Source organism: Macrotis lagotis, chromosome X, assembly GCF_037893015.1.
Source record: "Macrotis lagotis isolate mMagLag1 chromosome X, bilby.v1.9.chrom.fasta, whole genome shotgun sequence".
NCBI lineage: Eukaryota > Metazoa > Chordata > Mammalia > Peramelemorphia > Peramelidae > Macrotis > Macrotis lagotis.
The window spans coordinates 682,620,195-682,646,340 of NC_133666.1; the positions used below are offsets into that span (position 1 = coordinate 682,620,195).

General features: G+C 45.0%; 1 protein-coding gene across 1 annotated transcript in view; it reads left to right on the forward strand.

Moving 5' to 3' along the window:
* Positions 1–18,457, forward strand: part of ACADS (acyl-CoA dehydrogenase short chain) — a 31,219-nt gene extending 12,762 nt beyond the window's left edge. Inside the window, exons 3-10 of the mRNA XM_074206029.1 lie at positions 15,812–15,961; positions 16,121–16,232; positions 16,566–16,717; positions 16,850–17,020; positions 17,104–17,241; positions 17,418–17,513; positions 17,649–17,705; positions 17,811–18,457. Coding sequence (XP_074062130.1) covers positions 15,812–15,961; positions 16,121–16,232; positions 16,566–16,717; positions 16,850–17,020; positions 17,104–17,241; positions 17,418–17,513; positions 17,649–17,705; positions 17,811–17,963 — 1,029 coding nt within the window. The 3' untranslated portion in view covers positions 17,964–18,457. The remainder of the gene's footprint in view (positions 1–15,811; positions 15,962–16,120; positions 16,233–16,565; positions 16,718–16,849; positions 17,021–17,103; positions 17,242–17,417; positions 17,514–17,648; positions 17,706–17,810) is intronic.
* The last annotated feature ends 7,689 nt before the right edge of the window (positions 18,458–26,146 follow it).

The following is a 26,146-nucleotide window of genomic DNA, read 5'->3' on the forward strand; positions in this document are numbered from 1 at the left end:
CACTGAAGGAATGAGCAAGTCCTTCAAGGTTGATCATCACCCCCATGTTGCTGTTAGGGTATACAATGTTTTTCTGCTTCTGCTCATCTCGCTCAGCATCAGTTCATACAAATCCCTCCAGGCTTCCCTGAATTCATTCCCATCCCTCCTGGTTTCTAATAGAACAATAGTGTTCCATGACAGACATAGACCACAGTTTGCTAAGCCATTCCCCAATTGATTCCCCACTTAATTTCCAATTCATTGCCACCACAAACAGGGCTGCTATGAATATTTTTGTACAAGTGATATTTTTACCCTTCTTCATCATCTCTTCAGGCTATAGACCCAGTAGTGGTATTGCTGGATCAAAGGGGATGCACATTTACCATGGGATAATTTTACCCTTGGGAGTAATTCCAACTTGCTCACCAGAAAGGTTGGATGAGTTCACAGCTCCACCAACAATGTATTAGTGTCCCAGATTTCCCACAACCCTTCCAACAATGATCATTATCCTTTCTGGTCATATTGGCCAGTCTGAGAGGTGTGAGGTGGTATCTCAGAGAAGCTTTAATTTGCATTTCTCTAATAAGTAATGATTTAGAGCAATTTTTCATATGACTATGGATTGCTTTGATCTCCTCATCTGTAAATTGCTTTTGCATATCCTTTGACCATTTGTCAATTGAGGAATGGCTTTTTTTTTTTTTAAATGACTCGGTTTGGGGCAGCTAGGTGGCACAGTAGATAGAGCACCGGCCCTGGAGTCAGGAGTACCTGAGTTCAAATCTGGTCTCAGACATTTAATAATTACCTAGCTGTGTGGCCTTGGGCAAGCCGCTTAACCCCATTTGCCTTAAAAAATCCTAAAAAAAATATGACTCAGTTCTCTGTATATTTTAGAAATGAGTCCATTGTCAGAAGTACTAGTTGTAAAATTTGTTTCCCAATTTACTACATTTCTTTTGATCTTGGTTACAGTGGTTTTGTTTGTGCAAAAGCTTTTTAATTTAATGTAATCAAAATTATTGTGTTTTTAATGATGTTTTCCATCTCTTCCTTGGTCATAAACTGCTTCCCTTTCCATAGATCTGACAGGTAAACTACTCCCTGATCTCCTAGCTTGCTTATAATATCTTGGTATAGGGTGTGAGATGTTGGTCTCATTCAGTTTCTGCCATACTAACTTCTAGTTTTCCCAACAGTTTTTATGGGGGAGAGTTTTTATCCCAGAAGCTGGACTCCTAGGGTTTATCAAACAGATTACTATAATCATTTCCTGCTGTCTCTTTTGCATCTAATCTATTCCACTGATCCACCACTCTGTTTCTTAGCCAATACCAGACAGTTTTGATGACTGATGCTTTAGAATATCATTTTGGATCTGGTAAGGTTAAGCCACTTTCTTTTGTATTTTTTTTCATTAAATCCCTGGAAATTCTTGACTTTTTATTTCTCCATATGAATTTACTTAAATTTTTTCTAACTCATTAAAGTAATTTTTTGGAATTTTGATTAGTAGGGCACTAAACAAGTAGTTTAGTTTTGGTAGAATTGCCATTTTTATTATATTAGCTTGGCTTATCCATGCACGAACAGTTGACATTTGCCCAGTTATTTAAACCCGGTTTTATTTGTGTGAGAAGTGTTTTGTAGTTGTTTTCTTGGAGTTTCTGAATTTGCCTTGGCAGGTAGACACCCACGAATTTTATATTGTCTGATGTTACTTTGAATGGGATTTCTCTTTCTAGCTCTTCCTGCTGTATATTGCTAGTCATATATAGAAATACTGAGGGATTTATGAGGGTTATTTTATATCCTGTGACTTTGCTAAATTTGCTAATTATTTCTAGTAGTTTTTAGATGATTTTTTGGGGTTCACTAGGTATACCATCATGTTACCTGCAAAGAGTGAGAGTTTTGTCTCTTCCTTCCCAATTCTAATTCCTTCCATTTCTTTCTCTTCTCTTATTGCTGAAGCTAACATTTCTTTATATATATATATATATATATATATATATATGTGTGTGTGTGTGTGTGTGTGTGTGTGTGTGTGTATTTTAGATTTTTTCCAAGGCAAATGGGGTTAAGTGGCTTGCCCAAGGCCACACAGCTAGGTCATTATTAAGTGTCTGAGACCAGATTCGAACCCAGGTACTTCTGACTCCAGGGCTGGTGCTTTATCCACTGGAAGCTAACATTTCTAACACAATATTGAATAGTAGTGGTGATAATGGGCATCCTTGTTTCACCCTGATCTTATTGGGAATGCCTCTAGTTTATTCCCATGGCAGATAATGCTTGTTGATGGTTTCAGATAGATACTGCTTATTATTCCTAAGGAATAATCCATTGTCTCTGCCTTTTTTTCTACTATTTTGACTCTGCCCTCCACTTTATACTTTTAAAAGCATTTTCCAGTTCATCATTTGAGCCTCATAACCACTCTGTGGGGCAGTTAGGACTGTCATCCTGATTTTGTAGATGGGGAAGAGCAGGTAAGTTACCTGCCCATCAGTTGGTCCTGCTCCAAAACCATTTGGATAGTGGACATTATACTATTTGACCTCCACTGGGTCAAATTCTGTGCTGCCTGGCAGTTCTGTCCAGTGAAGTTTGTTACTTGGACTTCCCATGACAGTCACTTAGCAAACATTTATCAGGCTCCAACTGTGTGACAGTACTGGGTAGGGTTCAGGGAACCCAGAGGCAAAAGAAATGTCCCCAAATGTCAAACAGTTCCTGATCTCAAGGGCAATCTGCAACTAAAGTTCAGAGTGCCAAAACTTTTTAACTAGTAAGAGATGTCACAAGTCTTACCTCTGTGTGTGTGTGTGTGTGGGGGCAAGTTTTCAAGTCCTAAAAAGAAACCAAAAAATCTAAAATCCAAATCTTTCAAGACTTTATTTTTTAATTATTTTTTTATTTTTGTACAAATAATGTTTTGTTTTGTTTTGTTTTAGTTTTTTTTGCAAGGCAATGGGGTTAAGTGGCTAGGTAATTATTAAGTGTCTGAGGTCGGATTTGAACTCAGGTACTCCTGACTCCAAGGCCAGTGCTCTATCCACTGCGCCACCTAGCTGCCCCTAAATAATGTTTTCTTTATACATTACTAAAATATTCTTGTTTAAGAGTAAACATAATATCTCCTCCCCCAAAAGATATAGATCCTCATGAGCAATAAAGTAAAGGAAAGAGGAAAAAATTAAAATTAAAATAAAAAAATAATAATAGGGGCAGCTTGGCAGCACAGTTGACAAAGCACTGGCCCTGGAGTCAGGAGCACCCGAGCTGAAATCTGACCTCAGACACCCAACAATCACGCAGCTATGTGGCCCTGGGCAAGCCACCCAACCACATCTGCCCCACAAACCACCCCCCATAATAATAATAATAATAATAATAATAATAATAATAATAGTGATCGTGATGATAATAATGATAATGATAATGATTATAGTGATAATGATAATGATGATGATAATAATAATAATAATAATAATAATAAGAAGAAGAAGAAGAAGAAGAAGAAATGTGCTTCAGTCTGTGTTCCAACACTACCAGCTCTGTCTCAGGTGCATCACATTCTTTAGGATAAGTCCATCACAAAAGCTACTTCCATATTTTTTCACTGTTGCCATTGCTGATCACAACTCCCTCAATCCATACCTCCCCACTACCATACACTATATTTTCTCTCTCCTTTCACGCTGTCCCTCTTCTTAAATGTGCTGTAGGGTAGCTGAGTGGCACAGCAGACTGATCACTGGCCCTTGGGCCAAGAGGCCCCAAGTCCACATACCACCCCTAAGGCCCAGCAACCACCCGGCCCTGTGGTCCCAGACAGGTCATCCAATCCCAGACCCTTACAAGAAGTAACAAATAAAATGTGTTATATCTGACCATTCAACTCCACAGTTTACCCTCTCTTCCATCACTCACATCCCCTCCTTCCCCTGTCCCCCTTCTCTCCTTCTTACTCTAGATATCCATACACCATTGAGTATATATGCTATTTCCTCTCTGAGCCACCTCTGATGAGAGTGAAGGTTCCTTCATTCCCTCTTGCCTTCCCTCCTTCCATATTATTGCAATAGCTCATTGTAATAAAAAACTTATTATATGAAATATCTTAGCCTATTCCACCTCTTCTTCTCTTATTCCCATTATATTTCCCTTTTAGCCATTGACTCCATTTTTACAATATGTTATATCTTCAAATTCAGCTCTCTCCTTCCTTCATCTATAAAAGCTCCTTCTACCTGTTCTATTAAGTGAGTAGTTTCCTATGAGTATTGTCAGTATAATTTTTCTATGCAGGAGTACATGCAGTTCATCATCATTAAGTCCCTCATATTTTACCCTTCTGCTCCACTCTCTATGCTTCACCTGAGTCCTGTATTTGAAGATCAAACTTTCTGTTCAGCTCTGGCCATTCCAACAGGAACATTTGAAATTCCCCTGGTTCAGTGAAAGTCCATCTTTTTCCCTGGAAGAGGACATTCAGTTTTGCTGGGTAGTTGATTCTTGGTTGCATTCTAAGCTCTTTTGCCTTCCAGAATATTATATTCCAAGCCCTACGAACTTCCAATGTAGTTGCTGCTAAGTCCTGTGAGATCCTGATTGCAGCTCCACGATATTTGAATTGTGTCCTTCTGGGTGCTTGTAATATTTTCTCTTTGACTTGGGAGTTCTGGAACTTGGCTATAATATTCCTAGGGGTTGGTTTTTTTGGATCTCTTTCTGGGGGAGATCAGTGGATTCTCTCCATTTCTATTTTGCCCTCTGCTTCTAGGATATCAGGGCAATTTTCCTGTAGGAATTCTTTAAAAATGATGTCAAGGCTCTTTTCTAGATCATGACTTTCAAGTATTCCAATAATTTTTAAATTATCTTTCCTGAATCTGTTTTCCAGATCAGTTGTTTTTTCAATGAGATGATTCACATTTTCTTCTAATTTTTCATTCTTTTGGTTTTGAAGTATTGTGTCCTGACTTCTCGTAAAGTCAGCAACTTCCTTCAGCTCCATTTAGATCTGAAGGATTTGTTTTCCTCAGAGAGTTTTCTTATCTCTTTTTCCATATGGCCAATTCTGCTTTTTTTTTTTTTTTTTTTTTTTTTTTTTTTTTTTTTAGTGTTTTTGTAAGGCAATGGGGTTAAGTGGCTTGCCCAAGGCCACATGGCTAGGTAATTATTAACTGTCTGAGGCAGGATTTGAACTCAGGTACTCCTGACTCTAGGGCCGGTGCTCCATCCACTACACCACCTAGCCACCCCTACTACACTACCTAGCCATCTCTCAATTCTGCTTTTTAAAGCAGAATTTGAACTGTTTTATCCATTTGACCTATGCTGATTTTTAACATACTATTTTCTTCAGCATTCTTTTGTATCTCCTTGACTAAGCTGCTGACTTCTTTTTCATGTTTTTCCTGCATCTCTCTCATTTCTTTTCCCAATTTTTCTTCTATCTCCCTCACTTGATTTTTAAAATCTTTTTTGAGCCCTGTCATAGCCTGAACCCAATTTCTGTTTTTCTTGTAGTCTTTAGATGCAGGAGCTTGTACTTCCTCATCTTCAGACTGAATATTTTGATCCTTCTTGGAATCACAGACAATGTATTTCTCAGTGGTGTTCCTCTTTTTTCTCTGTTTACTTATTTCCCCAGCCTGTGCTTGGTCTTGGGGTACTTCTTGAGCTTTTGTGTATTATTGGGACCCCCCCCACACACAAGGATCTCTATGTGTGAAGCTCTGTCCTCCCTCCTGGTTTGTGAATGAGCACAAGCGCAACCCTCTGCCACGGGTCTGAGGTGGGGGGGCCTGCTGTTCTATGGGGGGGCCTAGACTGTGATCAGGATCTGAATGTGGTCAGAGCCCCAGAGTCCTGTTTCAGGGACAGAGGACAGACCTTGGAAGTCTCTATCCACTCCCCTACCTAGGCTGAGCACTCAAGGCTCAGTTGCCTGGGGGATACTGCTTACTGGCTCTGCCTGTTTCTGGTACCTGGATCTGGGTTGCTCGCTGAGTGTCCTGAGGGCTGGGCTTCTTGTGCTAGCTCTGGCAGAGGCTCCCCCACCACTGATCTTCCTATACCTGGGTATAGGTCAGGAAACTGCCCCCAATGCCATGAGTTGCGGCTCCCTGGCAGTTATTTATGGGTGTGAATATAGAGAGAGATGCACATGTACATATACATTCTATATACAGTTAATTTTTTTCAAGTTTTCCAATGGTATAACTACTCATTTAAAAAAATGAATCACACCATGAGTTTTCACTATAGTAAACAGCTGATTATTTTTCAGGGTCTCGGGGCTTCAGAGTTGTTGAAAGTATGTTATCATTCATATTAAAACTTTTAGAAGACTCTAGTTCTAAGATGTATGCTTTGATATTCCAGGTGAAGAAAATGTTCTGTTCTGAAGATAGTTGTTAGAACAGAACAGGTAATTTGGGTCGATTAATTAGGGCATAATCTTATAAGGGTCTTATTTTTTACAAAGATAGGATGCACAGGTAAATCATTTAACCCTTCAAAGTGCTAAAGGATTAAAACCCTTGATATTAGGGAAACAATAACAATCCAACTTTATATTGTACTTCCTAAGATTTCCCAAACACTTAAAACAAATTCTCAGAGGATCTCATTTGATCCTTACAATGGTCCTGGAAGGCAGGTACTATTATAATCTCCATTTTATAGATGAGAAAGCTGAGGCTCAGAGTGAATATTGAATGAACTGTGTAATCACAGCTAGAAAAATGTTGGGAATGGGATTTGAACTTTTTCCAGTATGCTACACTGCCTATTGCCTTTCCCATGGGCTACTGTGAATGTCTTAAACAATGACTCATATGAGGAATTAAGTAGCACAAGACTGTGCTCAAAGTGGACTCAGCGAGTTTTAAAGAATGGCATCTGTGGGGCAGCTAGGTGGCTCCAGTGGATAGAGCACTGGCCCTGGAGTCAGGAGGACCTGAGTTCAAATGTGACCTCAGACACATAATAATGACCTAGCCGTGTGACCTTGGGCAAGTCACTTAACCCCATTGCCTTAAATTTAAAAAAAAATTTTCAAAAAGGAGTGGCACCTGCACAGTCCCTGACCCTCCTGGCCTGTTGGCCTGAGGCCTCAGTTCTTGGCTTCTTTCAGGTCCATTCCTTCCCTCCTTCCCCTAAGAAGTCTCCCAGCCTGTCACAACAACATCAAAAACTATGGGAGCACTTTTAATACAAAGATTTGCTATTTCTCAACACATGTTGAGAAGGGACATGGCTAACCCAAAGGCAAATACATGTTAATCATATGAAAGTATAAATAAAATAAATTGTAGCCTTATTGTACATAGCACAAGGTTATAACTAAAAATTTGTAGAGGAAAGGAGAATTCAATATAAAAACTATTCAATATAGCAAATTTATTATATCTGAAAAAATCCTCCAGTTAAAAAAAATTACCATATTTATCCTATGTTTAAAGGTATTCATTTCTGAGATTTCTATATGTATTTTAAATGAAATTCTATTTAAAAAAGAAGTTCCCATCCAGAAACACTGTAGTATAAATTTTTAAGGGACTTTATGGAAAAAAAATGCCAATTATACTGAGAAGACTGCTCAGTTTCTTGATTCTTTATTGAGTTCTCACTGGGGAGGCTGCGTCTGTTGTCAGGTCTGTCCATGGGATCTGTAATGGGGTCAGGTCCCGGAATCACCAATAATCTCCTTTATTTTCATGTATTGTCTCCACCAAGGATCACTGTGGTCTTCACATATGGATGGGGTTGTAAGGACTGGTGTTGCCAGAATTGCTGTCTCTGCAAGTGGGGGGGGGCGCTCCATAGATTGCAGAAATTGGAATGTCTGGGTCCATCTCACCACTCTGCAGAAGCTTGGGCCTTTTTTGCCTGTCCATAAGGAATACTCCTAGATCTACAAGCTGTCTCATCACTGAACATTACAACGGGAGATAGTCTTAAGGAAGCAGCTGGATGGATAGAGCACTGGTCCTGCAGTCAGGAGGACCCGAGTTTAAATTTGACCTCAGATGCTAAATAATTACCTAGCTGTGTGACTTTGGACAAGACACTTCTCCCTTATTGCCTTGCAAACAACCCCCCTATTCCCCCCAAAAAGTCAGACTTTAAATTGGTGATGGAGTTGTTAACTGACCCACCCATTCTGGAGAGCAATGTAGAAGTAATCAAGTTGGACAGATCCTCAGACCTAGCACTACCACACCTAGGTCTGTATCTCAAAGAGATCAAAAAAGTACAAATAGCAGCTCTGTTTGTAGTGGCAGAGAACTGGAAATAGAGGGGTGCCCATCCATTGGGAGATGACTGAACAAACTGTGGTAGATGGATGTTTTGGAGTACCACTGTTTTGTAAGAAATTATGAATGGTCAGAGTCTAGAGAAGCATGGAACAAATTACAGGAACTGATGCTGAGCAAAGGGAGCCGAATGAGAACATTGTACACGTTAACAGCAACACTGTGAGATGATCCACCGTGATAGACGTAGCTCCTCTCAGCAGTTCGATAATCAAAAACAATTCTAACAGACTTCTGAGGGAAAATACCATCCACATCCAAAAAGACCGTGGAGTCCGAATGCAGACTTGTTTTGTTTTTTTTCCCCCTTTCTCATGTTTTATTTCCCTCTTTAGTTCTGATTTTTCTTTTATACCATGAGTAATAATGGAAATATATTAAACATGATTGTGCAAGTATAACCTAAATCAAATTACTTGCTATTGTGGAGAGGATGAGGGAAAGGAGGAAAATAGAAAAATATGGAACTCTAAAAGTTTGCAAAAGGATGAATATTGAAAACTATCTTTGTATGTTGTTGGAAAAAATAAAATGAAATAACCTTTTTGTTTGTTTTGTAAGGCAATGGAGTTAAGTGACTTGCCCAAGGTCACAAGCTAGGTAATTATTAAGTGTTTGAATCCAGATTTGAACTCAGGTCCTCCTGATTCTAGTGCCAGTGATCTGTCCACTGCACCACCTAGCTAGGGTCCTGCAATTCTCAAGTCAGATAACAGGTTAAAAGGAGTTAATAACTCCCAAGACTTTGAGTCACATTGCAATTGACTTATATATTTTTAATTGATATTTTATTTCATTTTTTCAGTTACATGCTGTGGTAGTTTTTCAACATTTATCCATTTGCAAATTTATACGTTAAAATTTTTTCTACCACCCCTCCCCCACCTTGGTGATGAACAGTTTGGTAAAAGTTGGGCATGTATTTAACATATTTTCATTTTAGTGATTTTGTGTAACCACAATATCAGGAAGGTGATGCTAAGACAAGCACAAGATTTAGATTTGAGTGAGGGAGCTGTGCTAAATCACCATTCTCAGTCTCTTCTCCAGAGCCACCTGGGTCCAGTGGACTGGATGTGGATCAGGACTACTGGAGATAGCCCTGAATGTGAGGCAACAGGGTGAAGTGACTTGCCCAAGGTCGCACAGCTATTAAGAGTCAAGGGTCTGAGGCTGGATTTGAACTCCTATCCTCCTGACTCCAAGATGAGTGCACTGTGTCACCTAGCTGCAAGAATTAGGACAAAGGGGAAAGACCATAAGATAGGAAGGAAAAACATAAGAGAAGTTTTAAAAAAGTAAAGTATACCTCCAGATTCCATGGTTTGTTTTTTTCCTTCTGAATGTAGATGGCATTGTCCATAGCAGGTCTCCCAGGCTGTCCTTGATCTCTGGACTGCTGAGAGCAGCTGCATCCATCAAGGTTGATCAACTCACAGTGTTGCTGTTGATGTGTACAGTACTCTGGTTCTTCTCCCTTCACTCAGCATCAGTTCATGGAGGAATTGGCTTACAGTGAAAAGCCCCTGGCGTTGCCAGGAAAAGATGCTTTACCCTTGATGCAATCTTCAGTGAATGAGCAGCAGCCAAGAATCTAGCCAGATTGTGTCTGAGCCAGAAAAGCCACGGCTTCCACTGCATCACCACTGCCCGGGGACTGCTGTGCGCCCAGATCCCAGCAGGTCCAAAGCATGGGGGGGGGGGCTGTTTTCGCATGGAGTTTGACACAATATCCTGAGAACATTTTAGCATTTGTATTTCATTTCCATTGGATATAGAGATTCCTTTTTGTATTGGACAGGTCACACCTCAAGACCTTTTCCTCAGCTTCTTTCAGCAGGAACAAAGATGCGGGATACCAGGTGGGAAGTCATCCCATCAGCTACCCTGACCTCTTGGAGGTCTCCACACAATTGTCCTCTTTCTCAGCCATGTCTGCTCTCCCCTCGCTCGCCCCAGCCAACCCGAGCTCTGGGAGTTCCTGTGGGATGATTCAGCCTCACCCAAGGGCTGCATGTCATCCAGTGAGGGCCGATAGACTGACTAAGGTGATGCCACTGCCCCTGCACTGTGAGGTCCTTAAGGATGCATGCCACTGGGGCCTGGTGCCACACCTGCTCCGTTCTTAGCTTTTAAGCTCATTTTAATAGACAAAATGTAGTAGTTATTTATTTTATGTTTTGTTTTTTTGCAAATCAATGGGGTTAAGTGACTTGCCCAAGGTCATACAACTAAGTAATTATTAAGTGTCCAGGCTGTATTTGAACTCAGGTTCTCTTGATTCCAGGTCCAGTTCTCTCTGTCCACTGTGTCACCTCACTGTTCCATAGCAGTTATTTTTAAATATTTTCCTCCTACATCTTCAGATACCCAAACCTGCCTTTCTGTGTGAAAGTCTTGACTGAAAACTGTGACCTTCTCACATGAACTTTTCCAACTTCCATCCTCACATCCTCAAAAAAATTTTTCTTTGTCCATTTCCCCCTTCTTTCTCAGAGCAAGAAGTGGTTGATTAAAGTAAAGGAGTCAGAAAATTTTAAAGCACCATAGGAATTTTAGCTATTATTAGTTTTCTTTCTTTATGCCCAAATGTCTCATCCCAAAATTCTTTCTAGATTTTACCTCACAAACTGAAAATACCCCCCCCATATCCATTTCTTCTTCTCATGTGTCATGAGGCATATACTCATTCTCATATACTCATCCCCTCATATACTCATGTCCACAAACATGTCCTGGTCTCTTATTTTCTAGAAAAACTTGCCCTTAGCCCTATAAGCTGTCATCTTCCAGACCTTCTAGAAAGAGTCTCCTAGAGATACAAGGACAAAGGATGAAATAATCATTCTTGGGGAGCTGACAATGCAGCCTTCTGGAGGAGCCTGTTGCACTCCACTATTTTGAAAGGCAGAATTTGGTAATTAGAGAAAACAAACAAAATGTAATACAACTCTTTTTTTTTTAATTGCCAACTCTGGTCTTTTCTCAGTCTTCATCCTTCTTGACCTATCAGCTGCCTTTGGCCCTATTATCCATTCTCTCCTCCAAGATGTTCTTTTTTCTCTCTGGGCTTTTGTGATAATGTACACTCACACAATATATCTTTTGGTGTCAGTTTAGTTTTGTTCTTTTCTCTCTGGGGACCTTCCTGACTTGCCCTGGGTTTTGACTTCTTGCTTCCTCTTTTTCTCACTGATGAAATGGTTAGGTGCCTGAGTAGGACTTTTCCTTGGTCCCATAAGTATCTGGGTTAACTCTGAACTGCTGTCTATAACCGGCCTTGCCCAGCTGTCCTCACGATAGAGATCTTCTCTGATAAACTGATATACTTGTCTTGACCTCCTCTTTCTGCTGCCCTCCCGGTGGTGAAGAGAAGAGCGCTCCCAACCCCTTCAGCTGCTGAGGAAGGGACTTTTGTCTCTCTCCCACAGTCAGGAATTGAGTCTGTTCTACCAGAGTCCATCCAAATAGTGAGTTTTCACAGAAATCCTGGGGAACATGCTTCACCTGTCAGGATTCCTGTAGTTGGAGAGGCTTCTGAGAACACCCCCACCACCAACCTCGCAAGAAAGTCAAGGAAGTGGTTGTCTAACAGTTGAACTGTAACTTGTGAGATGTCTAATGGCAGAATGTGAATATTTTCACAAGTTCATTGCTCTCAGTATAAAATTTTACTTTATCGATTCTGGAAGAGTTTGGGTCTTTTCCTTTTTAAGACTGCAAATTTTCTAACTAGTTACAGTATGGCTTTACTTGGAGTCATGGAAAAAAAATTTTTAAGGAAATTGATGCTTCTTATTAAGATAGGATTTATCATTGACCTAGTTGGAACACACTGATGCTTTCATAGTATTATTATAACTATGATCAGTATGGTTAAACGTCCCAAACAATTCTTAGTTATCAATGCAAAAATGTCCAATTCTAACTATAATTGCAACTATGGAAAAATTTCAGTTCCTCTTGGTTTGTTTGGGTTTTGATTTTAGTGTAACTGATTGTTACAGCTTTTCTTGTTTGGCTGTTTAAAGCCAAAATCAGGTAATGTAATTATAGTTTCAGTGGGCACTGTTGAGCAATGTACAGTGTATGGTATGCTTATCTATCCACTTGGAGCATTATTTCCAACTCTTTTTCAAATGCTGTGTTGTAAAATAATGTCATATTGTTCATTTCCTGGTATAGTGTATTTTTCCCCCTTTCATTTGAATAAAAGCATGGCACCAAATGAAAATAAAAAAAGAAAGTCAAGGAAGGGTGTCCTGTAGTGAAGATAACCATCAGAGCAGCAATTGTCATGTGTCAAAGAACCGGATAGTGGAAAGAAAGGAAATGTTCATCAATAGGGGAAAGTCAGAGCAAATTAGAGCAGATGGATGTGGTGTGAGATAGACTATCCTCAGGACTTGTGAGAATGATGGATCCAGTGAAACCTAGAAGAACCTGTACAGACCCAAGGGGGCGGAATGAAGGGAGCCAAGTCTGTTATCCCAGTAATGTAAAGGAAACATCTTTGTGAGACTTGGGAGCTCTGAGCAGGACTGTGACCTCTGCTGTCTGGGAAGGCTGTCTTGGAAGAGGTGAAGAAGGAACTGGAAGAGAGTAGGAAGTGTATTTTCAGACAGAGCCAATGCATTTATTTTGCTTGTCTATATCTTTTTGGGGGGCAGGTGATGAGAGTAATACAAAAGTAAGAAAAGATCAGTTAAAATTCACAGAAGGGAGCAGAGAGACATTTAGAAGGGAACTTTGTTACCATTGTGTTAAATTTAAGATAGATGTTTGGGTTTTGGATTCAATCCTCTCTTCTACTTTTTGGCTTTGGAGATGATCACATTTTTTAATGTTGAACTTCCTATTTAAAAAGAAAATCCTGAAATGACTGTTGCCCTCATTCATTCAGACCCAGCCTACAGTGGCTGGGTGTTTTTATGTTATTTTGTTTTTACCAGTTAGTTGCAAAGATAGTTTTCAGCATTCATCCTTTTGTAAGCTTTTGAGTTCCATTTTTTTCTACCACCCTCTTCCCCCCCCACCCCCATGGCAGCAAACAATCTGACAGAGGTGGTACAATCATGTTTAAGGTATTCCCATGTTGGGGCAGCTAGGTGGCACAGTGGATAAAGCACCGGCCCTGGAGTCAGGAGTGCCTGGGTTCAAATCCGGTCTCAGACACATAATAATGACCTAGCTGTGTGGCCTTGGGCAAGCCACTTAACCCCATTGCCTTGCAAAAAAAAAAAACTAAAAAAAAGGTATTTCCATGTTATATTGTGAAAGAATAATCAGAACCAAGGGGAGGAAAGCTATGAGAAAGAAAAAAAAAACCAAGTTTTAAAAAATGAAAATCACCTGCTTTGCTCTGAATTCAGGCTCCGTAGTACTCTCTCTGGCATTTTCCATCACAAGTTTTTTCTTTTTGGAATTGTCTTTGATCATTGAACTGCTGAGAGGAGCTGCACCCATCCCAGCTGAGGATCTTACCTTGTTGCTAAGGTTAAGAGGTACAAGGTTCTCCTGGCTCTGCCCACTTCACTCAGCATTGGCTCACACAAGTCTTTCCAGGCTTTTCTGAAGGTCGCCCACACTTGATTTCTTACCAAACAATAGTGCTTCATCACATTCCTGCGCCATAATTTGTAGTCCTGTCCCCACTGATGGACAACCCCCCAATTTCCAATTCTTTGTTAAAACAGCGTAGACCCAGGGGGCTGTTGGTGGCATTCCTCCTTCCCAGGATGGAATTCTCCAGGGGACCTTTTTAGCAACAATGAAAAGGACTGAGGCTTTTCTTTCCTGTAAATCTGGAGAGTGGCTAATTGTGCAGTTTTACATCGCGTAGTATGGTTTTGTAATTCTGCTCCAGCAGTCTGCACAAACCAGAGGTAAAAGGTTTTGAGGAAATTCCTTCCACTCTCTAGGTTTTGGGGGAAAATAAGATACTTCCCACTACAAATGGAAGATGAGTTTTCATGGGAAAACAAGAGGGACTAGTTTAGTGATGTATTGTACAATATCACAGAAGAGATGTGTCATCCGCAGTCTCCACACAAGCGTGTGAAGGATGGGGTACAGCATGATGTTAGCATTCCTAGTCCTCTGAGATTGGAGAGGCACAGCACCCATGAATTAGATAGGACTTTGGGATGGGGTGCCTGCTAACAGGAGGGGCAGGGGCAGAGGAGCATGGCTTGTTAGGGGAGGGAGGAGGAAGTGCAGCCCCCCCATGCGGGAAGAAGGAAAGGAAGTCAGAAAATAGAGCAGGGGGCTGGCCCCAGGTCCCTGAGGGAAGTAGGGAGAGGAACCCAGGCAGAAGAGCTCTCTCTGTCCTGAGCAGGTGGTAGATAGTGTATGGAACTGAGTTCAAATCCAGTCTCAGACACTTACTAGCTAGTGACCTTGGGTAAGTCATTTGACCCTGACTGCCTCGCACCCATGGCCATCTGCAGTCATCCTGATCCATATCTGACCATTGGACCCAGTTGGTTCTGGAGGAGAAAGTGAGACCCCCCCCCACTCTATATGCTCGACTCCAATGCTAGTTATAAGGAAGTTATAAGTTATAAGTTATGAGGAACCAGGGAGAAGCTTCCCCTGATGCTTCTCCTCAGCATGGATGGAGAAATAAGGAGGGAACTCAGCTCTCTTCTGTAGTTTATGATGGAGAGATGGGTCAAAGGGTGCAGTATGGGAGTGGGACGGGTTAGAGAAGGGCAGAAGGGGACGGGAATGGCATCAATGGGCTCTAGGAATGGCAAACTCGCCTTCAGTTCCTGCACAGTCATGGGCATCTTACTGAAGGCTTGGTGGGGGAACCTCACCAACAGGAAGCCGTAATCTAGAGAGCAAGGGTGCTTCACTGTCAATGGGTCTTACCCAGTTCACCTTATTTCCTGTTTTGATAAAGTTTGAGGATGATAGATCAAGGTATAAATGAATGAAAAAGCATGTAGTAAACACCTGTTTACCTTACACTGTGAGAAGCAGAAAGGGGAGCTGGCTCAGCTCTCAAGGGTCATACGAACTGAGAACCAAAGGGTGAATGATGAGGATGCTTCAGAGGGGGATCCTTGGAGCCTAGTGGTGAGAGAGGTGACTGCTGCTGGGACTCAGGAGGCTGGTGGTGAAGATGAGGCTTTGTGGTCCTGCCAGGCTTGGCATCTCAGTTGTGACAGCGTCAAGGAGAAGCACTTTCCTCATTGACTTGTTTTTTGTTCCTGCTGGCCTCATTCCTGCATGGCCCCTCTTGCAATGGGGAGCCAAGAGCCAAGAGCCAAGGCTGGCAGGTCAGGCCTGGAGGTCTGAGCCCTGCCTTGCTGGAGGTCATCTTGTCTGGGCTGGATGCCTTTGGGATTTCTTCCAGCTCTGAGATGCAGTAAATGTAGTTCACCATCCACCACATATAAAAATACAGACTTGCTCAGGTCCAGGTTGGACCCGGTACCCCCTTGGGCTCCTTATTCTGCATTTCTGTGATTCCTTGGATTTAGATCAAGAAGATGGGGGAGCTGGGACTCCTGGCCATGGATGTTCCTGAGGAGTTTGGGGGCGCCAGCCTTGACTACCTGGCCTACGCTATTGCTTTGGAGGAGATCAGCCGGGGCTGCGCATCAAGTGGGGTCATCATGAGCGTCAACAATGTACGTGGTTCCTCTGGACCCCCAGCCTCTTGGGGGGTTTGTGAGAGAAGGCGAATTCCCATTCTGCAGAGTGGCCCGGCCAAGCAGGCTCTGACCCTGGAGCCTGGGAGGGGCTGAGCCAGGGCAGGTGAGCCCACATCGCTCCCTCTCGTTCCACAGTCTCTCTATTTGGGGCCGATCCTTAAGTTTGGATCCAAGCAACAGAAGCAGCAGTGGATCTCACCCTTTACCAGTGGTGACCAGATTGGCTGCTTTGCTCTTAGTGAACCAGGTACTGGGCAGGGCTGGGATTGGTGAACCAGGTACTGGGCAGGGCTGGGAGGTAACCTCCAAGGCCCAACCCCAAACAGGGAAGAAAAGACCCCTTGGTGACTGAGGGTGCTCACAAAGCCAATAGAGATCCTGGAGAGGGTGCTCCATAGGGGCACATGTCTGAAGCGCAGAGACACACAGTCCCTTCACTTGGGTGAGGAGACCAGGGAGCTTTGAGGGGGAAAGGCCTGATGTCTGGCCCTGGGAAGTGATACAGGTCAGGGGGTGGGGCTGGTGAGTTGGGGTCGGCAGAGCCTTTGCTCATCCTGCCCCAAATCACCCCATGGGGCAGGGAATGGCAGTGACGCTGGGGCCGCTTCTACTACTGCTCGCCTCGATGGGGACTCCTGGGTCCTGAATGGCACCAAAGCCTGGATCACCAATGCTTGGGAGGCCTCAGCTGCCGTGGTCTTCGCCAACCATGACAAGTCCTTGAAACACAAGGTGAGGACAGAGGCCTGGGCAAGGACCACCCCTTGGTCCTGTGGCCAAGGCTTCCTGGGCAACCAGTCTTAGTCTTTGTTCTTATTTGGGCAAAGGGGTGAAGCATTGTCTTGATCTTGCATGGGTTTCTAGGGCATCACAGCCTTCCTGGTCCCAATGCCAACACCCGGGCTCTCTCTGGGGAAGAAGGAAGACAAGATGGGCATCCGAGCCTCCTCCACGGCTAGCCTCATCTTTGAGGACTGTCGCATTCCCAAGGATAGCGTGCTGGGCGAGATGGGCATGGGATTCAAGATTGCCATGGTGAGCTTGGGGAGGGGGCCCTCTGGTCCTGGGGTGGAGACGGAAGGATGACCAGGGCACTGAGTCCTGGGCCATCCTGACAGCAAACCCTGGACATGGGCCGGATTGGCATTGCTGCCCAGGCCCTGGGCATTGCCCAGGCTTCCTTGGACTGTGCTGTACACTATGCTGAGAACCGCATGGCCTTTGGTTCCCCTCTCACCAAGCTGCAGAACATCCAGGTAATGGGGGGAGGCCGAGTGTGCCTGGGCCTGGGGATGAGAGGACACCCCCGGGTGGCAGTCTGCATCCCTGCTCTCCTCTCCTGGGCTCTCTGGCCCCTGGGAGCATGGGAGGCATAAGGGGGGCCCCGGATCCACTGGGCCTCGGATCCACTGGGCCTCTGTCTGTGTCTCAGTTCAAGTTGGCAGACATGGCCCTGGCCCTGGAGAGCGCCCGCCTACTGACCTGGAGGGCTGCTATGCTTAAGGATAACCGAAAGCCCTTTAGCAAGGTGAGTGACTGACAAGTTTGTGGGGGGTGGGAAGGGTCCCAAATAGGGGGAGAGGTCGGTGGTCTTGGGCCCAGCCTTTGGGGGATTGGCCACAATGACCTAGGTGCCTCATGCATCACATCTCTTTGTGACCAGGAGGCTGCGATGGCCAAGTTGGCCGCGTCTGAGGCTGCCACAAGGATCGCCCACCAGGTGAGTGAACTTCCTGGGGGGAGGCACCCCAGATGGGGGAGGGGGGAAGCCCTGGCTTGCATTCCTTAGGGGCTCCAAAGCCCCCTCTTGCTTGGTCTCTCTCAGGCCATTCAGATACTGGGTGGCATGGGCTACGTGACTGAGATGCCGGCTGAGCGCCATTACCGCGATGCCCGGATCACGGAGATCTACGAGGGCACCAGTGAGATCCAACGCCTGGTGATAGCCGGACATCTGCTGAAGAGCTACCGGAGCTGAGGGGTGGGGGCCCATGGCCCTCTGTGTGTGTGTGGGGTTTCACTCAGAAGGGCCTGGCGGCAAGGTCACCCCACTACTGAGGTGGCTTCTCCTCAAGCCCTGGGGCCTCAGTTTCCCTGTTGGGCCCAGATCCTCTTTTTTTGTGGAGGACCGGGGGGAGGTTCTTAACTCCTTATTCTTGTCCTTGTGTTGGTCCTGGGGTTCCTGACCCCTAGAGAGCTTGTGGATGTTGAGGTCACTGATGGTCCACAGAGGCATGAGGTAGGGCAGGATCCTGGGTATTCCAGGGATGGACCAAGGTCTGTCCCTTTGGTGAGATAACCAATGGCTGTAGAGCGCCCATAGGAGCCCAGGCTGACCAGAGGGGAGGGGGGAAGGAAGACCCCGGGGAGGGTGTCTGACACCGGGGAACCAGTTTCTTTTGAAATCATGTGACTCCTAATTATGGAGAGAGTGGGGCTTTAAACAAATTAAATTGTGTTTTCAAACAAAGACTTGACATGTCTTCCTCTCGCCACCCCTTGAGGGCCCTGACTACCTGCAGCCCCCTGAGAGAGCAAGAAAAAGAAAACTTCTGTTCCCACAAAGGCTGTGCCCACACTACCCCCTCCCCCCACAGAGTGGGGCAGCTGCTGGGCCTGGGCATCTTGGGCTGGCATGGTGACTCCCAGTTCAGAAACTTCCAGAACCTTGTGTCTTCGTGTTGGTGGATTGTGGATGCGCTCCCTGGACTGTGTCTCTGGGATCTCGCTGAAGCGTCTTCATCATGACATCCGTGGAGGCCTGTGCTTTCCTGGGACCGTCCGGCCCCTGGCAGGGGAGGACAGAGCACACTTTGAAAGCCCCTGGAGGTTTGCGAAGTGTTTTACAGATATGGAATCCCGGGGGCAAGTGTCTGAGCCAGCCAGGCTAAGTGACCTGCCCGAGGTCACACAACTGGATGAACAGCAGGTTTGGATACGGGTCTTCCTGCCACCAGGCCCGACACTCTGTAGGTCAGGTGGCCAGGAAAGGGAGGGTTTTTTGGGGGGAGATGATGGGGCCAGGCAGATTGGAGGTGTTGGAATTGTTGGATGGTCTGGTTGGAGGTGGTCCTGTGAGTGAGGGGGCTGTTGGGGGAGGAGATCCGTCATAGCCTTTATCTCATTATAGTGATGAGAGGTTCTTTTGAGGAAATTATGGTTAAAATAGGAGATCCTGAAGAGGTTACTACCCCCCAGCCCCTTAGAAAACTAGCTGTGGAGATGGGGGAAGCTGGCCAAGCCCCCAGGGTGGCCCCAATTCCCACCCCTGATGACCATCATTCCGACTCCAGGCACTTTCTACAAATAAGACCTGAAGGGGGACACCCTGAAACTAGACTGAAGGTACTGAGGGTGTCTCTTGCCCAGGAGATGACGTCCCTGAGCCCCCCCCCCATCTCATGAACATCAGCTGCTAATGTGGGGCTGGCTCTGGACCAATACCAGCCTTGGAGCTCCCCACCAGGTGGGGCAGGTAGAAGAGAGGATGGGGAGAGGAGAGGGGAACCAAGAAAAGCTGAGGCTAACCACTCTCCAGGGGTGCATCAGAGGGCACCCTTTTTGTTTGGTTCAGACTAGGTGTGGAGGAGAGGGTGACAGGCCTCTTCCCACCAAGCCCAGGGCCAGAGGATGCTGGTCTCAGGAAAAGGAAAGGGGGGTCACTCAGCATGAGGAGACAGGGAGCCCCCCATTCCCACTGTAGGGGGACAGAGGCCTAACCTGGCCACACTTGAGCTCTCATTCGCAGCAGCCTCTGGGCCCTTGGGGAATGCTGAACAAACTCAATCCCCTTGGGTCCAGTCACTACCCCTTCCCCAGGCCTGGAAATCCCCGTGTCTCTCAGAAGGTCCTATTTACATGGCATCTCAAAGGTTGCTTTACAGTCCTGGGATTAGCTTCACTTTACAGATGAGGAAACTGAGGCAGAAGGTTTTACCTGGTCATACAGTTAGGAGGTATCTGAATGAAGAATTTGAACTTCTTCCTGACTTCAGGCCCATGCTCAATGGAAGCTGCTTTTTCCAAGAAATACACTTTCTGGGGTGGTTAGAGCACCAGCCCTGGAGTCAGGAGGACCTGAGTTCAAATCTGGCCTCAGACACTTAATAATGACCTAGCTGTGTGGCCTTGGGCAAGTCACTTAACCCCATTGCCTTGCAAAAAAACCAGAACCAAAAAAAAAAACCTCCTAAGAAATACACTTTCTGAGATACTTTCACCAAAATCTATTCTATGGCATACTTCCCATCTAACATTTCCCCCCATTCTGCACCTTCCTATTTCCCCAAGGGCCCCACCATCCTTTTGGTCACCCATGGACCCCCAGCCCTATCCCTCAGGGGCAATTTAGTCACGTTGTCACGTCCACTCCCCCTTGGTTAACCCTCTCATTTCGGTTTCCCTCTCCCCACTCAAAGGGTCCCCAGGCAAGATGAGGATCTGTAAGATGGGCTGTTGTCTGTCTGTCTGTAATCCACTCTGTAAACCTTAAATAAGCCTCCTGTAAATTTGAGTTCTTCTTATAGCCCCCTCCACCACCGCCTCCATCATCATCATCATTTCTTACCAAATACTCTTGTAACAGCCCAACTCGTTTTTTTGTTTTGTTTTGTTTTGTTTTCAACAATCGTTTTGTTGGGTTTGGAGCTCCATGTTTTCTCCCTTCCTCTCTTCTTTCTCCTCTCCCCCTGACAGAAGTCAATCTAATAGAGGTCTACATGTAAAGCTATGTTAAGCAGAAATCCATATTCATCATGTTATGAAAGAAGAATCAAATTGAAATGGGGAAAAAAACAGAAAAAACCCCCCAATACATGAGACTGCTTTAAAAAAACTGAAGATGATAAACTTTGGTCTGCATGAAGCTCCATGGTTCTTTCTCTGTATGTGGATGCTAACTTCCATCATGAGTTGCTTAGAACTGTACTGCTCAGAAGAGATTGGGAGTGTATAGTGTTCTGTTGGTTCTGCTCACTCAACATCTAACTAGGGTTTTTCCTTTTTGCAAGGCAATGGGGTTAAGTGACTCGCCCAAGGTCACACAGCTAGGTCATGATTAAATGTCTGAGGTCGGATTTGAACTCAGGTCCTCCTGACTCCAGGACTGGTACTCTATCCACTGCGCCATCTAGCCGTCCCTAACTAGTCTTTAAAAAAAAAGACTTCTCACCTAGTCCAGGTGGGAGGATCTCGCTCCTGATGGACATGTTTCCAGCCTGGGCAGTTCACCTCTCCTGGGGAAGCCTGGTAGCCCCCCTACCGCCATCTCCCCTACTTCAGACTCGCCATAGCGCTGCCAGGAACAGATTGGCTTTGCTGCTGAAGTTCAGAACTTCCAACCTCACCTGATTGTTCAACTTGAGCCTCCTTGGAAGCCGGCACTTAAAGGCACGGTCACTGAGACTGGCTCAGAGGGGCAGTCTTAAAGTCTAAGTCCCTCCCTTGCTCTCTGAACTCCAGTGGTTCCTACGATTAGTCTCAAACCCACCCCCAAGATTAGGCCCAGATTAAAAGTCAGTGTGATGGAGGACTGTTGTTCCATAAGAACCACAAATGGTCGGACTCTGGAGAAGCATGGGACGAATTACAGGAGCTGATGCTGAGCCAAGGGGGCAGAACCAGGAGAACATTGTCCACATTAATAATAACTGAGATGATCAGCCTTGATGGATGAAGATCCTCTCGGTAGTTCAGAGATCAAGGACACCCCAGAGAGATCTCCTACAAACAATGCCAGTCACATCCAGAGGAAAAAAACACTGAACCGTACTGTGTTCACTTTTTAAGAACTTCTGTTTTTCCTTCCTTTCTCAGTTTTCCTTCTTTCCCCTTGGTTGCAATTCCTCTTACCCAAAATGACTAATACATAAATATGTTTAACACACATGTACGTGTTCGTTTTTACCAGACGTTTGCTGCCATGGAGACGGTGGTAGAAAATTGTGTAACTCATCAATTTGCAAATGAATGAATACTGAAAAGCTACTATAGCATGTAATTGGAAAACGAAAATAAAATATCAATTAAAAAAAGGCAACATAAATGTTTAACAAAATAAATAAAAATACAATATAGTCTAAATGTTAATGTGTGGTTTCCTAAATCAGTATGCAATCCTCATTTCTGTTTGAGTTGGACACTTCTAGAAACTGCTAAGACTCTTCAATTGAATTAGGAGAGGAAGAATTTCCTCACCCAGGAGTCCCTAGCACTGATAAAATTCGGAGTTTGATTGCTGTCCTGATGTCTATCTCCCTCATTTGATATAGCAAGTTCCTTGGGGGCAGGGACGACTTCATCATTTTTGTCCTTGTACTCATAGGGCCTTGTAAGTAGTAAGTGTTTAATAAGCGCTTACTGAGGAACTGGTCGCTAGTATGTGGGGAGAAACCTTGCAAAATCGTCTGTGTTAGAGGAGTGGAGGTGCCTGGAGGATAGCTATGATTGTTCTGGCAGAGAAGGACAGAGAGAGGGCTTAACTGGCATAAGGTCAAGAGAACTCAAGGACCACCCCTCCCCCAAGTTCTCCTGGCAAACCCTCAGCACTGGCATGGACAGATCTGCATTACTGGGGGTGTGTGAATAGAAATACCCACAATAGTTGTGCCACCCAGTCCAATGATCTTAATTCTGAGTTTGTCCTTCAAGGCTACAACCTGATCCTTGCCTTCGAACCTTCATGAACACAAGTGTGACTTTTTAAATGTTAATACGATTTTGTTGGTACCTAGGCCAAAGGGCAGGTGCTCTGGTGGGGGGATGGGGGTAGGTAGATATCTGAGATTCTTCCTGTTTTGGGTGGAAGAGTTGCGGGGGGGGGGGGGCGATTCCCTCTCCCATTACCAATGAATGACCAGCTTGGATGATGAAATGTGGCTAAACCTAGGCAGCCTTTCTATCAGTTGAGAAGGGATCTTTGGATCACAGAGGAAAAGTTCTTGTTTACCCCAGAAACACCAAGTTACTGAAGAACCAGTAGATGTGATCGCTCACCCCTTGTTAGCCATCTCTGGAAGACTATGCATGGCATAGATGCTGCAGGATTGGAGCGGGGCCAGAGAATAACAATGCCCCCCAAACCACCAGATCTGCTTCCAGCCAAATCCTGCAAACATTAAGGAGCCCACCTTCCTCACTGCCAGCAGCAAGAACTACTGACCAAGTGTCACCAAGGCAGGCACAGGAAGTATGGCAGCACCCCCTGCCCCTGAGACCACTGGGGTTCCCAGATCAGCTTTCACAGCCATTGTCTGGTTAAACAAGGTTCAGCCAAGGACCAACCCATTGCCCTTACCATGACAGGTGAGCTAGCTAAGCTCCCTCTGAGGGGAAAAAACAGGAGGCAGCAAGTGTGAGGCAATTGAAGCCACACCGCCATCAATACATCTCCCCTCAGACTCTTAGGGAGACAGCCCAGGACCTTGAACCTGTGCAAGAGCAAGGCTTCCAGCCCAACATCCTGAGCCATCATGGTGGGAGGGAAGCAAACCTGGCGAAGGATGCAGCCTGGAGCTGCTCCAGCAGGTGCTTGGGTCACATCTGACGAAGACCTCCAAAAGAAAGCTCTTACCACCAAAGTCCTTGTCACTGCCAAATGATTCAGCATCAGAAATTGGCTGATCAGTGGAAAGAAGACGAGAGAAGAGCAAATCTACTTTGCTGCTGCCTCTATGGACCATGGGACCTCTATTTGACTTGTGGTTGAGTCCTCCCATATGAGTTGTCTCCCCACCTAGAATATGAACTGTTGGAGAGCAGGGGCCTTCTTACTTACCTATCTGTATCCCTAGCATTCAGAACATAACAAGAACAATGTTTTATTCATTCATTTACTCATTCACCTATTCCTTCCTCAAATCTTCCTGTTTTCAAAACTTGGAAAAAAAGGGAAGTGAAGTCCTCAAGCAACAGGACTTTGATTCTGGGGAAAAGTCTAAAATGTGTCATTAAAGTGATGGTTAGTGAACATTTAGGCAGAGAAAGGATTTAGGGGCAGTTAGGTAGTGCACTGGCCCTGGAGTCAGGAGAACCTGAGTTCAAATCCGACCTCAGACACTTAATAATGACCTAGCTGTGTGGCCTTGGGCAAGCCACTTAAACCCATTGCCTTGCAAAACAAACAAACAAACAAAAAGAACAAGAGGCATCAATGATCTTTGTTTTTAAAATAATCAAGTCAAGTCAGGCTCACCCCACTCCCATTTTGGGACAGGATTGGGTCAGGGGGACCCTAGATTTCAGTAAGGTGTTTACCTATTTTTATGGACAAGATGAGAGATGTAGGCTATGAGACTGTAGGTTGGATGGCTTTAATCACCAGTCATATTGAGAGACTGGACCCAAGGTCATTTTGGATGGTTTCCATTGGGGTACCCAGGGCCTGGGCAGAGAAGGCAAGCTCATCATCCTTTTCAGATGGTACACACCTGGAGAGAATAGTAGTTGTATTGAGTCATTTCAGTTGTGAACCCATTTGGGATTTTCTTGGCAAAGTTACTGGAATGGTTTTCCATTTCCTTCCCCAGATCATTTTACAGATGAGGAAACTGAGGCAAACAGTGAAGTGACTTGAGCAGGGTCACATAACTAGGAAATGTCTGAGACTGGATGTGAACTCATGATGAGTGTTCCTGACTCCAGATCTGGTGCTCTAACCCCTGTACCACCCAGCTGCCCCAGTGTGATTTTTGGAGGCTTTATAAGAACCATAACGTCCAGAAAGAGGGAGGCTGTACTGGCTGCTTGTGTGATCAAACAGCTGTGGCAATACACTAAATTCTGGACCCCCAATTTTAAGAGACAGTTGGAGGAGTGTCATCAGAGGTCCAAAGAAAAAAGTCTGGGAAAGTAAAGACTTTAGCTGAGGGACATGAGATCTGTTTTCTTTTTCTTTTCTTAAAATTTTGATTTATTTAAGTCAATGGGATTCAGTGAATTACCCAAGGTCACACAGCTAAGCAATCATTAAGTGTCTGAGGTCAAATTTGAACTCAGGTCCTCTTGACTCCAGGGCTGGTGCTCTATCCACTGCACCACCTAGCTGCCCCAAGACCCATTTTCAAGGATCAGAAATACTTTCCCCTGGAAGAAGGATTAGACCTGGTCCCGTGGGCAAATATAAGTTGGTGATAAGACCTCCTGGTGATTGGAGCCATCCCAGTGTGGGATGAGCTGCCTTAGAAGGACTTTCTTAATTGGAGTTCTTCAAGCAAGGCTAGATGGACCCACAGATGGGATACAGGGTGAAGATAAAAACTTCTAAAACTTCTGGGCCATGTGGTATAGAGAAAGATCTTGTTCACTGAATGGGTTGGACAAGATGGTCTCTGGATCCTCTTTTCCTGTGAGATTCTGCGATTCCCATTGGTTTACTTGCTAAAATAACGTTTACGAATCAGACTGAGCTTTGAGTTCCAATTCTTTGGCCTGTTGGTCTATGTCTTGACACCTGTGAAATGGACACCTGGTGCTTTGTGCACTGTAAGGCTCTGCCCAAGAGGAAGGATTTCTTGTTGTCACTACCTGAGAAATGTGGGCAAGACCAGCAGCCTCAGGAAGTGGGGGGGGGGGACAGCAAAAAGTGCCATCGGAAGGAGCTGGTGTCATCTTGGGCTTGATGAGGCCAAGAGGCCAAGCTGGAGCCCACCCAGCTTCTCCCCACGATGCCCTGGGATTCTCATTGGACCATTTTCTGATACTCTCCATGGTCAGAGAGATGGTTGACTTGGTAATCACTGCTGACTCCTGTAGATGGTGCATAATGTTTTCCCCATCAGGGTGGAAAGAGGACTGCGCCACTCCCCATGGACCAGTCAGAACCTTTATGGACCTCAAGGACACTCATGGAGATAGGCAAACCCCAAGTCTTTAATAAGGGCTTCCTATGTAACAGGGATGGAGCTAAGCTAGGGAAAGAAAGAGGAAAAAAACAGGTCAGCTCAGTCTAATGCAGAAACTGAACATGGGGGACAGAGGATGGTACCCAAAGGGGTGAGGTGTCCAAGTTTGGAAAGTCAGAAGCAGAGTGGGAAGGAGAATGAAGGACGGCTCCCTCTCCGAAATGGAGGCCTGGACGGAACTCTCCAGTGGGAGAAAGGGACCTGCTTGGAGGATGGATGTCCCAGGATAGATGGGGGCTGTAAGGGTGAAGGTCTCAGGGAA